This window comes from Thunnus albacares, chromosome 8 (assembly GCF_914725855.1).
Source record: "Thunnus albacares chromosome 8, fThuAlb1.1, whole genome shotgun sequence".
Classification (NCBI taxonomy): domain Eukaryota; kingdom Metazoa; phylum Chordata; class Actinopteri; order Scombriformes; family Scombridae; genus Thunnus; species Thunnus albacares.
The window spans coordinates 17,371,883-17,386,339 of NC_058113.1; the positions used below are offsets into that span (position 1 = coordinate 17,371,883).

A 14,457-nucleotide genomic window follows, 5' to 3' on the forward strand; every position below is an offset into this window, starting at 1 on the left:
TAAGTATTACTTCCGCTTAGCAGCGAATCTTGTTGCAAACATTTGTTAGCATCCTTATAACGCAAACGCCCGCCACACAGCCGGAATAAACACACGCTTTCGCATATAAATACAGAGAGATGGGGAAGAAACACAAGAAACATAAGCCGGAGTGGAGAACAGTTGATGGTACCTGAGTGCATCTTTTACAATTAGCTAGTTAGCTCGCCGCTTTTGTTCCAGCTAGCTTTATGCTAATTTTGCAGGCAAACGTAGCAAATCTGCGCTGTTTTCATAAAAAAACACCTTAAGTACAACCTAGGCTGTCGAGCTCTACTTGTTGGACATTTATTTAAATAAATGAAACCTGAGTTTATAAGTTCGTTTTAAATTAATATGTAATATATGATTATTTTACTGTGAGTAACTTATTAGATAATACAGTAACGTTACATCTGATTTTCATGTTTGGGTTGTCATTTTGAAGTTGTGTCTAGGTAGTAACACAAACACTTGAGCAACTACTTTCAACAATGCAACACACTAGACAGAAGATTTTAAACAGACAGAAAATATGTAGGTTAAAGCAACAGCCTACTCTTGTTAAAATATACAACCAATCTGGGGTCAAAAGTAATGTTAGACAAAACTTAAAACATCTCCTACCATCATCATTCCTCATACTAACCTGCTCTTTCTAAAGACCTTTAACCTTTCGACACAATCCCTTTCTTAGACATTACTATGGGCAGAAATATGTGTCCCTAGAAACTGAATTTGAATAATCTATATTTGAATTTGAATTGCTCAAAATGAATAGTTGAATTAAAAACTGAATTTGAATCACATACTTTGAATTTGTATTGTTTAACTTGATACATTACTTTCATCACTTTTTGTTTGTTTTGCTTGTAGACTACGAGGACAAGGCACTGGAGAAGCCCCTGAAGCTTGTGCTCAAAGTTGGAGGAAGTGAAGTGACAGAGCTCTCTGGTTCAGGCCATGACTCCAGCTACTACGATGACAGATCAGACCATGAACGAGAACGCCACAAAGAGAAGAAGAAGAAGAAGAAGAAAAAGTCTGAAAAGGATAAAGACAAGTATGTGGATGATGAGGAGAGAAGGCGGCGAAAGGTTAGTTTACAAAAAGAAATTCTACCTACTGATAAATGCATTGTTTAGTGCTAGTGCTTTAAGTTATAAATTGTCTTTTATCTAACAGGAGGAAAAGAGAAAGAAGAGAGAAAGAGAGCAGAATGAATCAGAAGCAACAGCAGCTGCTACTGCTGCCAGTAGTGGTGTGCCTGTTGAACCTTTCACATTGTCAAAAACTATAAGTATCACAGTAGAGGTGAGTAAACTCAACTTAAGCCTGAAAATATGACCATTAAATTCATAATGACTATTTTGACACTTATGTCATTGATGTCTTTCATCAGCCGGAAGAAAAGAAAAAGAAGAAAGAGAGGTTTGAGATAGAGCCTGAAGTAGAGGAGTTTCACCCCAATGTGAAGGTGGAGATAGAGCAGCAAGGAGACAGGCCGGTTCGAGCATGCCGGACACAACAAGGCAAGGAAGCTTGTCTATGGGCATAAAATCAAATTCCCCCCCGGCAAGCGAATATTACATTTTATTATAGCCATCATTCAAATCAAAGTGTGTTAATAAATTGTTGCGTTTTTTATGTTTTCCCATTGCAGAGAATGAATCCACTCCTCGTCAACAATTGCTGGAGCACTTCTTGCGCCAGCTGCAGAGGTGAGGAACACTGATTCAGGCTAATGGCTGCCATTGAGGGGTTTTAACTAGATCAGAGGTTAATACTTTAAAGTTACAGAATCATAAAGCACAAGTCTGACCACACACACAAAAAAGCCTTGTGTTAATGTCCGAGTCCGAGAGGATTACAGCCTGAAAAAATTAGTCAATAAGCAGATACCTCTCCCTGGTGATGAATCTTAATATTATGGGAGGAACACCTTTTCTTCTAACACCATGTAGCACATGTGCACAATACATGTCATAAATTAAGTAGCAGTGATATTAATGGGCACACTGCTATGAAATTTACAGAGCACAACGTTCTCCCCCAAAGATAACATCTTTCCAGTTTGGACACTCCCTGAACTTTACATTTGTCTCAATGTACAATTGGCAGATCACCATAAAATTACTAGAGCACATACATGCTCTCAAGGAGAAAAACACTATTGATTTCCATGGCTTTCCTATAGCCCCACTATTGATAAGATTCCAAGAATGGCAAAATATCCGTTTGTTGTTTGTTCCATGCAACACCTACATGCTAAATATTGTAGGGTGTAATAAACATCATGCCTCCATAAAACAGCAGACTGTTCGCGGTGTGTATTTTTGCTGTGTTACCATATATTGCGATCAACACTTGGACAACATATGACCAGATATGATTCAGGCCATATTATGATGTGGTCTGGTTCATCAAATCAACGTCTGAGCAAAATCCACTCACATTGATCATATTGACCTGACAGACAATGTATCCCGGCATAATCAGATGACAACGTTTCCACTTAAAAAGATAAGTCTAAACAAGTCTAAAAAACTAATGAATAACACTGATGGTGTCATGTGTCTGTCACCTGTCACAGGAAAGACCCCCATGGATTCTTCTCATTTCCAGTAACGGATGCAATCGCTCCTGGCTACTCAACGATCATCAAACATCCTATGGACTTTAGCACCATGAAAGACAAGATTAGAGACAATGAGTACAACACAGTTACAGAATTCAAGGTGAGAATACTCTGTTTCAACATATCTTCAAAATCAAGAATAAGAGTGGATTTTGAAGAGCATTGTTAAACCTGCAGTGCGGAACTTTTACATATAAATGAACGTCCCTTCCATTCAAGGCCTTGCCCAATGACTTCACACAATGCTGATTAAGCCTATCACCACCAGATAAATCTCCCTGTACTTCACAGTATATCACAGTTTTCAATCTGGTGTCGGGTTGGACGTTCCCACACTGGCAGGATGGATGCAGACTTCTGCCAGCCTAGCCAGCTAACTTCCGGTTAGCTCTCTGCTAACTTGAAAGGGGATAAAATGATTTAATCGTGCAGCTCTTCTAGACTTTTCAAATGTTATTGGACCGAATGGATCAAATTATGATTGTGAAACGAGTCATTTCATGGTGGTTGTGTGACGCACAAAATAATTTATCCACTGTTTTACAGTCGCAACATTAGCGATGAAGTAAGCACAACAACGGAGCCTTTGACATAAGTAGGTGTCAACAGTGTTTTCTGTAATTGCCAGAAAGGGGAGACAAAAGTCCCGCACTCCAGCTTTAAATGTAAGAAGGCAGTGTATGTAAACCAACTTTGCCCTCATACCTGTTTGAATTCTTTTTGGCCTTCAGGCGGATTTCAAATTGATGTGTGACAATGCCATGGTGTACAACCGACCAGAGACGGTATATTACAAGGCTGCTAAGAAACTGCTCCATACAGGATTTAAGATGATGAGCAAGGTAATGAGGTCATGCAGAAGGGATGAACACATTTTTATATGGTATATTATAATCATCCATTCTGTTTGTCCATGTTATATGTCATTTACTGTCAATTACTGATACACTTTTTTTTATTAGTGCTACACTTCCCTTTGTACTAACTTTTCATGTCATACAGGTTACCATTCATCAAAGACATTAACTGTGACTTCAACTGAAATACTTTGAGTACATCAATATGTCAGAGCATTATACTTAAAGTCACTAAGGTGTTCGCTTTATGTTCATCCTTGAAAGAAAAAAATCCAAACTAAAATACATTTCCATAACATTGTGAAGCTCAGTTTTAATTTGTGAATTCATGAAGTTTGTGAATGTGAAGTGAATTTTTTTAAGAGGAACAGACAGATAAACTGCAGTAATGATGTCACCTGGAGTCATGGCACTGCTCCGTAGAAAGTAAGTAATGGAATATATTCAAAGTACTATGACCTGTTCTGATTATATAAAACTTATTTAAATGTAGTAACTAAAATTTAGTGAGTTCAGGAAGTCAGTCCCTTCCAAACTCTCAATGATAACACAAATTCAATCTTGATGCTCTGATTTGATTGCATTGTCAGAAATTAATATACATGCTATTTTAGGATGGATTTTTCCTTTCCAATGTCCTGTCCTAGTCTATCCATACATTGCCAGCTAAGCAGGCGAAGTTACGTGTTGCCATTATTTCTCCTCTGCCCTCTGTACAGGAGCGTCTTTTGGCTCTGAAGCGCAGCATGTCTTTCATGCAGGATATGGATTTCACCCAGCAGGCAGCCATTTTGGGAGATGAAGACCTTGCAGCTGATATACCTCCTCCAGAGATAATCCCTATCCCAGTGGAATCAGCAAAGAAGTCGAAGAAACAACCAGTCAAAGACATGAAGGAAGTCATCAGGTATTCAGTCTTAGTGATATCTAGATTAAAAGTACATTTTTTTGGATGAATTAAATGGGAATAATGCATATTCAAAGAGGCTAAGAGGGAATTCGTAAGCACTTAATGCTTTGTGAATTGTATTATACAGCACGCTGTCTGCATAGTAATCCAGTAACATTGTCACTTCTCTGATCTCAGTTACCTGTTTGAGCCAGAGGGAAACGCTTGCAGCTTGACTGACAGCACAGCAGAGGAGCACGTTCTGGCTCTGGTTGAACATTCTGCAGATGAAGCGCGGGATCGCATCAACAGATACATGCCAAGCTCCAAGGTTTTCCTCTTAACTTACCACTTTATTTACTGTGCTGTAAATTAACGTGTTAAGTTGTTTCCACCCCTATGTACTTTTCTACCAATTTTAGCTGTATTTTACTGACTGTGGTACATTTTTGGAGAAGCTAATTATGTGAGCATCACTTCTTGTCAGTGTAGTTTATATTTACAGCATGTTATCTCTGTTCCCTGTTTTCAGATGGGCTACTTACGTAAAGAGTCAGACAGCTCTCTTCTATATACTGTTGTGAATCAACTTGATCCTGATGCAGAAGGTTTGATATCACTTTAACCTCTTTTAAAATCATATTATGGTCTCACAAGATGTGCATTTGATGAGTATAATCTATGATATCTGGGAAAGAACTAAAATTTTCTTCACTTTTGCAGAAGAGGAGACCCATAAAGTGGACCTGAGTTCTCTGTCTAATAAGCTTCTGCCTGGATTAACAACTTTAGGTTTCAAAGATGACAGGAGACACAAGGGTACGTCATTAAAGTGCACTTTTGTTAATTTAATTCAGCTTAGCCATTTTAAATGTCTCATGCAATTAATAATATTTACGGCTTTGGCTGCTAGTCACTTATGCTTTTTTTCCTGCTCTGTGTAGTGACGTTCTTGAGCAGTGCCTACAACATTCAGAGCCTTCAGAAGAACTCCGTCTTTCCAGACCTGCTATCTGATGAGATGGACATGCTCTATTCAGCCTATGGAGATGACACAGGGGTACAATGTGCTCTGAGGTAGGGTACTGTCCTGTCATGATTTGACATTCTGTATTGATAAAATCATGCCTGAGATTTCAACCTGTATTGTGTATTTTACTCTTAGCATACAGGAGTTTGTCAAGGGCTGTGGAAGTGTCACCAAGCGCTGGGTCGATGGGCTTCTGGACAAGATGACCGCAGGCGATCACACTAAAGCTGCCAATCAGATCCGACAGGTATTTGACTTTACATTATTACACACATTGCTTTAATCCTCTATATCCATCATCCACTCCAGGGTGAGATTACTTGGAACATTTCTACCATCATTTTATGTGACATTATGCAGGCTTACTGTATATTAATGATGTTTATTTTTCAGAAAAGAAATATGATCCTGAAACCTGATGAAACCAAGAGCAACATCTGTGACATACCGGTATGCTGTAGTTCAGTAAATAAAATACTACAAGTAGTTGTTGCAAAATAATGTTGTGTTTGTGATTCATGCTGTGTATTTTTGTTAAGATGACAGATGGCACTGGCCTGGGAGAGAGCGGTTCAGTGCTGGACTTCATGTCAATGAAGAACTATCCTGATATGTCTCTGGATATATCCATGCTGAACTCATTAGGTAATTATCTCCATCAACACTGTCGGTAACAACATTTACACCAGTAAACCAGTCATAATGTCATTAAGGCATCAAGATGAGCATGGTGGAGCCCATGCAAACATAGCTATAATGATAATACTCGAAGTAAGGATAAGAGCAGTAAAATGTTTGATAGTGCCGTAATAAAAGGTATTATAGCCATGTTAACATCTTAATCCCAATAAAACATGAGCAGAGTAGCACATCTTTTTTCTGGGAAAATATCTTTGTAATGCTCAACTATCCTAAAACGGAGCAGCTCAAAACACAGTTTCATTGCAATTATCTGTCATGATGCTATTTGTTGTACGCCATTCTGGCTGTGTTTGTGCAAATATTACTAATACAGCATCAACGTTACTTTCCCCTCCTTCCTTTGATATGCACCTGCAAGCAAGTACCTTACTAGGATAGGTGTGCAATTTCCTTCAGTTCTTCGATCATTTAATTTCCCACAATAATCTTACCCTCCCTCTTTCTTAATCAGGTAAAACGGTGAAGAAAGAACCGGGGAACGAGGAGGGCCAACAGCATTTTGACGATGCAGACAAACTCCTGCAGGAGTTTCAGGAGGCTCAGGTCGACAGAGTCGGCTCCAGACCTTCGTCCAACCTGTCATCCCTCTCCAACGCTTCAGAGAGGGATCAGCACCACTTAGGTATCTGCAATATGAGCAACACAGAAAAATTAGGGGCTCAGGAAGGACTCCTGCTACTGTTATTATAATAACAAGCCATAATACTGCAATTTCTTAGCTCTTAACAGAGTAGTAGCACCACTGCAATAACATGAGAACCATCTTTTCTTTTATCAACAGGGAGCCCATCACAGCTGGGTGTTGGAGACCAGTCTGAGATGGCTCATGATCCCTATGAGTTCCTGCAATCTCCGGAGCCAGAGAACACAGCCAACAGCTGACCACACACTGCTGTTTTGTCATCCTGGTGTTAAGAGCACTGAGGACTCTGTGTTGGACTGTTCAAACACCACAGAGACAGCAGCATCCTTTGACCTGTTTTACAGAATGATTATGATTGTACAGACTGTTTGTAGTTTAATTGTATGGTTTTGTATGAGTGCAACACTTGAAAAATAAATGCTTGCACCTGTATTTATAAATGTGTGTGGTTAAATAAGGAAATGGTCTAAACTATTGTTAGCGGCATGATTTTACAACAGCTGTTAACGTAGGAACTGTCCACCAGTAATTCTCCAAATTTAGTGCATTTACAGTTTAAGCATGATGCAAGATTGTTGCGCTGTAATACAGCTGAGTTCTCGGATTTCTGTAGCAGAAGTAGCAGTTACACGCATAGATGAGCAGTGTCTGCTTTTCTAGGATAGGTATGTAAAGAAGAGAAAACATGGAAGTGAAAGTAATGCAGTATGTATGCAATATACCATCTACACTGAGTATAATGCACCACTAGAAGCTGGAGATAAATATAGTGAAAGAAGGGTTTGAAAGCAGAAGTGTCATGTGCGTCTCTGGGCGTGCTTGTGGTTCCCTCTTGAACTGATGGGAAATAGGCGTTTGTTTGTTTGTTTGTTTGTTTGTTTGTTTGAGGGGCTTTTATTCAGCAGGGTCCAAAACTATTAAAAATTAATGACTAAGACGGGGTTTTAAAGGCAAGCTGGATGCGTATTTATTCCGTGTTTGAAGGGGCCCACAACACAAAGCTAAGGGCATCTTGAGGAGAGCTGTTATGCGCATGCGCAGCAAGACAGTTGCCATAGCGCTGCTCCGACCTGCTGAGTGAGTTGATTCTTCAACTTCTGACTCACGTCTTCTCGGTGTCCCAAATCCAAGGACACTGGAGCATTTTATCAACGTAAACAGGAGCTTTTTAATTGTTCCGTGTCGTCTTATGCGGTACGTGTTTGTAAATCGTGAGGTTTTTTTTTTTTTTTTACTTTTTGAAACACCTGTCCGGTTGACAAACTAACGAGCCTATGGGAAATCAATCGGTGGAAATCTGCCTCTGGATTTGAACAGTTTTTTAACCCTATAATTTAGTGGCTGTCCGGCATTAATTCAGCAGAAAAGGTAAGTATTTCGAATGGATTAAACATATTCACAGCTTATTTTGCCATATGTCTTCATTGGTATGATTTTATTGTTTTATATATTGTATTTAAGCCGTAATAGCAGTGGACTGCCGGCGAATAAAACACAAAAATGAGCTGCTAGAGAGGACATTTGCTATCTTAGTTATTAAGCAAGACAGAGGCAACAAAACCAAATGTCAGGAAGACAATCAGTTAAATTTCACCCACAAGTCGAGCTGATAATAGAGCAAAAAAAAAAAAAACATGATTAAAGGGTGTGGCCAACAAACACATCATGTTTGTGTTGAAATGCCCGCAAATTCTTGATTCTTGTCTGATTTCAAGGCCAACATTAGTAAGGAGAGTTTTAGCACAGCTCAAGTGTCAGTATAAGGTCAAGAGCAAAATGAACTTATTCTGGATCAGCAGTTTTCTGCAGGCTATGTGACAATATCCTCTTCCTAAGTTGTATGCAGCTGTGCCTTTGTCATCTGTGAAGATGAAGACATCTTCTACGGCCTCGTGAAGTTGCCAGTTTATATTTAGGCCTAACAAACTAAAGCTAATGGAGTCATGATGGTTATAATGTTTTTGTTGAAACAGTCTAGAAAGGTGATTATTCCACTTCATGGCCATTTTAGAGGCTGCAGTTTGGGGTGCTGTTGAATTTTATTCCTGATAATTCCTGTTTCTGATATTTTGTCAACCCCATTTATAGCAATGAGGATAGACTAGGGCTGTTGTTTTTATTAGATTCCTTAGGAACACATAGCTAAAACTTATGCAGTCTGAATGTTGATCCATAAAAGGTTGAACAGTCACTATGATAATGCCCAGCTCATTTTCCTAACTCATTTCCCCAGCAAATGTGGCCACACACTGCTGGAGCTGTAGTATGAGTAATGTGTAGAGGGCATTTATAGATGCCTGGAGGTGGCTTTTTACTGTACTGACTTTGTTTATTCTTCCCCTGTGCTGTCTAGATGAGCTGCTTCAGTCAACGGCTGAGACGCACAGCTCCTATGCATGGTGGCAGCAGCAGAAATGAGCTGGTCCCCTTCAAATCTCCCAGGATGAACGGATGGTCATGGCCCCCTCAAGCCTTCCAAGTGATCGGCTGGCTGGTGTACAGCTACTTCGCCATAATCAGCTTTGGCATCTATATCCCTCTTCTGCCTCTGCCATGGAACCATGTGGTCTACACTGTATCCTTAAACACACAGCTGAAACCTTGCTGTCGCTGCAGTTGAATGTTAAGTGCGCAGCAGTGGCTTTCAGATTTGAATATGGGGCGACCATTATAGTCTCTGCTACGGTTTTGTTTGAGCTGCTGAACAAGACAAGGATTTTGTTGTGTGGGCTGTGTGTATGGGCTCCAGTCACACCAGACATGACTCTGCCTCTGTTTCTGTGGTCTCCGTTAAGACTAAAAGAGCTAATCAGTGGTGTTTTTGTCACATGTTGAATGCTGCATGATGTCAACACTAGTTTATTGAACCGATGCCTCGCTCGGCAGTTGACTTCTTTAGACCCGACTTTATCTCGCACACAAAAGATGCACTTGTGTACAGCAGTTTTCAGTTTCTTGTTTATGTATACTTGTTCACACTCACATTTACCACTTTCTCACTTTAACATATTGCAGTATTTCTTTCTTCCTTAACATTTGCTGCGTACAGCTGATGGGCTTGGCGTTTATTGTACACTTTTTCACCCATATTGCTGCTGTGACTATAGATCCAGCAGATGCCAGCGTGAGGGCCAAACAGAACTATTCTGGTCCAATGCCGCTTTTTGACCGGACAAAGCAAGCCCATGTCATCCAGGACCTGCACTGTTATCTATGTGATGTCAAGGTGTATGTATCCAAAGCAGTCAAATGTATTGTTTTTTTTTTTAATTCTGTCTAGTTTATCAGTTGAGATATCATTATGTAAAGGTTGTATTTAATGATTTTAACCCCTTTTCATGCAGCGGCCCTAAAGTTAAACACTGCGGTGTGTGCAACAAGTGTGTGCAAGACTTCGATCACCATTGCAAATGGCTGAACACCTGCGTGGGCAGCAGAAACTACTGGTAAGACAAAGTTTCGGATGAAAAAAATAATGCTTTTGGCATCTTACTATGTCATATACATGTAAAATATCACCAGTTTTTGTATGTTGCCCTCAGGTACTTCTTTGTGGCACTTTCCTCTGCTACACTGGGTGTCTTCCTGCTGGTTGTTGTTATCTTGTTCATATTTATTCAGCACTATCTGAATCCAAACAGCCTACGGACCGATCCACACTTTCAAAGTGAGTTATGACAGTATTGAGCTTTTTTTTAAGTGGCTGAACAAAGGACATAGAAATAGCTTTGATAATGTATCAGTTAATTCAATCACTCTTGTTCTTTGCACCTTGTGATGTAGGTGAGCTCGGGAATGGGACGTGGCTGGTGTTTTTACCGTTGGCGCCCATAAAGACTAGTTCAGCTGGTCTCCTTATATTAGCCTTCATAACAGTCATGCTGAGCATCAGCTGTCTGTTGCTGCTCACTCATCTGCTGGGTTTTCACTTTTACCTCTGTGAGTCACAATCTTTAAGAAAGACGTTTGATAAGGCTCTTTTCTCCCATATCCACCCACTCATCTTCACAAATTCCCATATCTTTTCTTGGCTATACAGTTCATAAAGGCATAAGCACGTATGATTATGTAAAGATGCAGCGCCAAAAACAAGCCAGAAACCGAGACATTGAAGCAGGAAATCCCCATGATGCGAACAAGACCCCACAGGTGAGACCTGTCCTCTGTATTTCACTTTTATTGACTTTTTCAATCTATGAGGTATTTAATTTTAATTTTCCCTTTTTTTTTTTTTTAAAGAATCAAGAGAGCTCAATTAACTGTGAGCCAGCACTGTCACAGAGTTCAAGGTAAACCAAAGTCCTTACATTTCTTTGTCATACTTGAAGCTCATCTTGTAGAGAAGGATAAATAATGCCTGGTTTTCCTGCAGTACCTGCAAATTTGATGATAAAGGACCACTCGTCAGCCGACTTTCAGAGTCAATCTGCACTGAGGTAAGGAAATGTACTCGCATGCACTCGCAATTTCTTTTTGAATCATTTTACATATATAAAATGGGTAATATTGAATATTGAAAATCTGTTTTTGGTCTAGTTGGAAAACTTTAAGATATCAGCAGAAAAGGAAAACGGTTTCCATTATGGCACAGAAAATCCCACAGAGAACACAACAAGTAAGTAGTTGACTGAACCTGCTGTACACTTCTCATTGTTTCCATTTCATTTACATAGATGGAAGAGCCAAAATATTAGAAACACCTTACCATGTTTCATGTTAGATAAGACAATAGATACAAAAAAACACCTATTCAGGGATTCAAATTAATCAACCAGAATCATTCTTTGGTAAAACTTCTCAATGCTCACATATGTATTGTCACTTCCCTAATAAAAGGTTGGAAGCCACCATGTTTCAACATAGTGCAAACACAACACCACATATTACAGCCTCCTCATTTACAGTTGAGTTCAGTCAACACTTTGCTGACAGCGTAAAACATTTAAATGATTCACAGTATTTATCACATGACTGTTTGATTGCATTACAGTGTACAGAGATCTCTATTATTCTAGGGCACTCAGAGTAAATAAACTGTCAATACAGTGAGATAAGTACAAATCAGTTCCAGAAAGGTTTAGGGTTCACAGTGAGGTTTATTTAACAGTATTGATTACCAAAGAATAATAGTTATTGAGGTTTGTAAATACTGTTTCCATCCTCTTGTTTTTCATGTCCGTAAGGTGAGAAATCCATCAGCAACATCAAGAGCTGGATGTCTGAAGCAGATGAAGATGCTCAGAGTGTAAATGTGAAGTCTGTTGACAGTATACCTGGCGCACAGGACCCTCTGGGAAGTTCAGTTATGACTCCAGATGATACTTAGTAATAACTGATGTCTGCACAGCGGTGCATCTGAATATGCTGCTCTCAGGAACTATTTATTATGAAAATATGCCTCATGAAACTGAGCCACATTATCATGGAGCCACTGCTGATAAGGACAGAGGATGACATTTGAGTTTGATACCAGTCATGGCACCATTTTTTTTTTATCCAGTGGACACTTTCTATGCAGTCTGAATAACTGTGGATCTGACATTGTGTTCTATCATTTTTTATCTGCACTGTTTTTTTTTAATGACAACTGAATTATTTAAAGCTTTGTTTTAGTTCAGTCCCACTTCAAGGATAGCCTCTGTTTCACTAGCCTAAGCCAAGATAGATGTATTTTGACATCTTCCAGAAAAGCTGAAACATGATGCTGGAGATCTCTGTTTATATTCTAAGCTACATTAGTATCAAGTACTGTATCAGACAGTAACATGTGAACATCTTTTCATTTTATCTAATGACCAAAGAACAAACCTTATATGGCAAAATACATTCTCTAGCTGAGAGGAGTGGAACAGATGTTAGCTTGAAAAAGGAGGACGGCACTTCAGCTCTCTGTTGCCGTTTTTATTAACCAATGATTTCACAAAGCTGGCAATGTTCAGCAACTGTTTTGGCTGTATTTGATAGTAAAGAATATAAATTCACTATGCATTCTTTTTCTTCTTCTTCTTGAGCCTACATTACCACACAGTTGATACGATAGAGAAACCAAAGTCTTACCATCTCCAGCTTCTACATGTTTCTAGGGTGAATAGGTATCTACTATTGTGCTTGGTAGCAAAAAAATTTGACACTCATGCAACAACTACAGTGTGGATAGTGTGCCAATAACTAAGACTCATGTTTGGCTGAAGACAGAGAATTGAAGAGGCTGTTAGATGGAAACCCAGATAAGGCCTTGTGTATTGACATATTTATTTTTCAGCCATGCAAAGTTGAAAAAGCATCAACACCACAGCACAGATCAATGCAAGATGGTACATTTAGGGGGATGCTGAAGTAAACAATATTAATATATATGAACTAGTATATGTCCTATATATATATATATATATATATATATATATATATATATATATATACATATATATATATACTAGGCAAGTGAAATAAGGGATATTTTGCCTATTAATCAAATGGTTGTCAGAGGAACGGTAAAAGATAACTTACAATTTGGGCAGTTGCAGAGACATTAATTTCATTCTGTTTCATGCACAACATAATGTTACTGAGGCAGTATACAAATAATGGGCAATTTCGGAAAATTAGCACTCTGCTGATTTGTTTCTTCTGGGCCCTAAAATGTCATCCAGGTACATCCAATGCTAGCGGTCTTTTACAGACAGCAGTATAAGCAATTTGACAACACTGAAATGGCTGATTTAGAGGGCAAACTAACAACTGGCTGTGAGATACGGTCAAAAAAGGTCATGATTATACACATGTAGTAACACAACAGGATGAATCTGAAGGACATGAAGAGGAGGGGATGGTGAACAAGAAGGAAAGATAGTCTTTTAATCAGCACATACCACATCCTGTGTACTGTTTCTACTTACCCTGTTAGTCACCCAGCTCATCAGTGGAGCTTTGCTGCTCTTAAATGAATCAAGCGTAAGCTCTGGAGTGCTGTAACTCAAAAGCACCTGCTAGCTTTTATGCTCATGCCTTGATGGCCCTGGACAGTGACATGATTAGTGGCACAGCAGAGTTGAAGTTTATTTAATTGAGGAAGGATACAGTATACGCATTTTTATTCTGTTCTATGACTCGCCTGCTCGCTGTTTTGACTTTTTCTTTTAATTATTTCTATTACAGATCAGTTGGGTGGTTTTTTTCCACCTTGCTGCCAGTGACAATTGTATGATTAAAGCCAGCTTTCTCTTAAGAACATGTTCTCTTTGTGAGTAAGTAATCCAACCAGGCTGCTCTTTATGTTCCATAGAGGACTGCTTTTGATTTGTGAACTTCACAGCTGGAATTTGCTCCAATTTGCTAGCTTTTATGCATCTAGTTTATGCAGGAATTTCACAAAGGGATTGCAGCAGCCAATTCAAGAGTTGTTTCTCTATGCTTGTGTTGTTTGTCCATTTGTAGGGTGTCATATGTTTTCACCACTAGAGGGCTGTAGGTGCTGGGTGGTACAGATACCGTAAATGATCAGGAAATAAGGGAGCTTGAGTGGATTGTTCAGTTACTAAATTTATCAATTTCTCTTTTAGCCAGAACCCTCCTTCTAATACACACTCCCCATTTGTGAGAACTCTAAGATATTATACATCTACTGTAATTCACTTGTTACTTCAATGAAATAACATTGTTCAGTAATCACCTGTAACATCT

At 39.1% G+C, this 14,457-nt stretch overlaps 2 protein-coding genes across 5 annotated transcripts; both read left to right on the forward strand.

The window, feature by feature from the left end:
• Positions 1–22: 22 nt before the first annotated feature.
• On the forward strand, positions 23–7,209 carry brd9 (bromodomain containing 9). 4 transcript variants are annotated; one of them, XM_044358917.1, is made up of 17 exons: positions 23–168; positions 895–1,115; positions 1,204–1,332; positions 1,421–1,550; positions 1,682–1,739; positions 2,612–2,756; positions 3,388–3,498; positions 4,233–4,420; positions 4,601–4,733; positions 4,935–5,010; positions 5,126–5,221; positions 5,347–5,479; positions 5,568–5,679; positions 5,826–5,882; positions 5,972–6,077; positions 6,586–6,756; positions 6,916–7,209. In XM_044358917.1, the coding sequence occupies exons 1-17, from the start codon at positions 120–122 to the stop codon at positions 7,014–7,016; spliced, it is 2,016 nt and encodes a 671-aa protein (XP_044214852.1). In that variant the 5' UTR covers positions 23–119; the 3' UTR covers positions 7,017–7,209. The 4 variants fall into 4 exon arrangements, with proteins under 4 accessions (XP_044214852.1, XP_044214853.1, XP_044214854.1 ...); XM_044358918.1 differs by having other exon boundaries at positions 4,275–4,420; XM_044358919.1 differs by having other exon boundaries at positions 4,293–4,420.
• An 85-nt stretch (positions 7,210–7,294) lies between these two features.
• Positions 7,295–12,758, forward strand: zdhhc11 (zinc finger DHHC-type containing 11). Its single transcript, XM_044358922.1, has 11 exons — positions 7,295–8,145; positions 9,131–9,352; positions 9,827–10,005; positions 10,122–10,223; positions 10,320–10,444; positions 10,561–10,716; positions 10,817–10,926; positions 11,017–11,066; positions 11,150–11,213; positions 11,314–11,392; positions 11,961–12,758. Exons 2-11 carry the CDS (start codon positions 9,131–9,133, stop codon positions 12,101–12,103), a joined length of 1,230 nt encoding a protein of 409 aa, XP_044214857.1. The 5' UTR covers positions 7,295–8,145; the 3' UTR covers positions 12,104–12,758.
• Positions 12,759–14,457: the final 1,699 nt, after the last annotated feature.

What these genes read in the sequence shown, in the direction of transcription:
- brd9 (XM_044358917.1), top strand. Translation starts at nt 120, where the DNA reads ATGGGGAAGAAACACAAGAAACATAAGCCGGAGTGGAGAACAGTTGAT. An exon ending in AGATGACAGGAGACACAAGG is followed by an intron (nt 5,222 to 5,346) that starts GTACGTCATTAA and finishes TGCTCTGTGTAG; the next exon opens with TGACGTTCTTGAGCAGTGCC. An exon ending in CTGCCAATCAGATCCGACAG is followed by an intron (nt 5,680 to 5,825) that starts GTATTTGACTTT and finishes TTTATTTTTCAG; the next exon opens with AAAAGAAATATGATCCTGAA.
- zdhhc11 (XM_044358922.1), top strand. Translation starts at nt 9,131, where the DNA reads ATGAGCTGCTTCAGTCAACGGCTGAGACGCACAGCTCCTATGCATGGT. An exon ending in GGAACCATGTGGTCTACACT is followed by an intron (nt 9,353 to 9,826) that starts GTATCCTTAAAC and finishes TGCTGCGTACAG; the next exon opens with CTGATGGGCTTGGCGTTTAT. An exon ending in TATCTATGTGATGTCAAGGT is followed by an intron (nt 10,006 to 10,121) that starts GTATGTATCCAA and finishes CTTTTCATGCAG; the next exon opens with CGGCCCTAAAGTTAAACACT.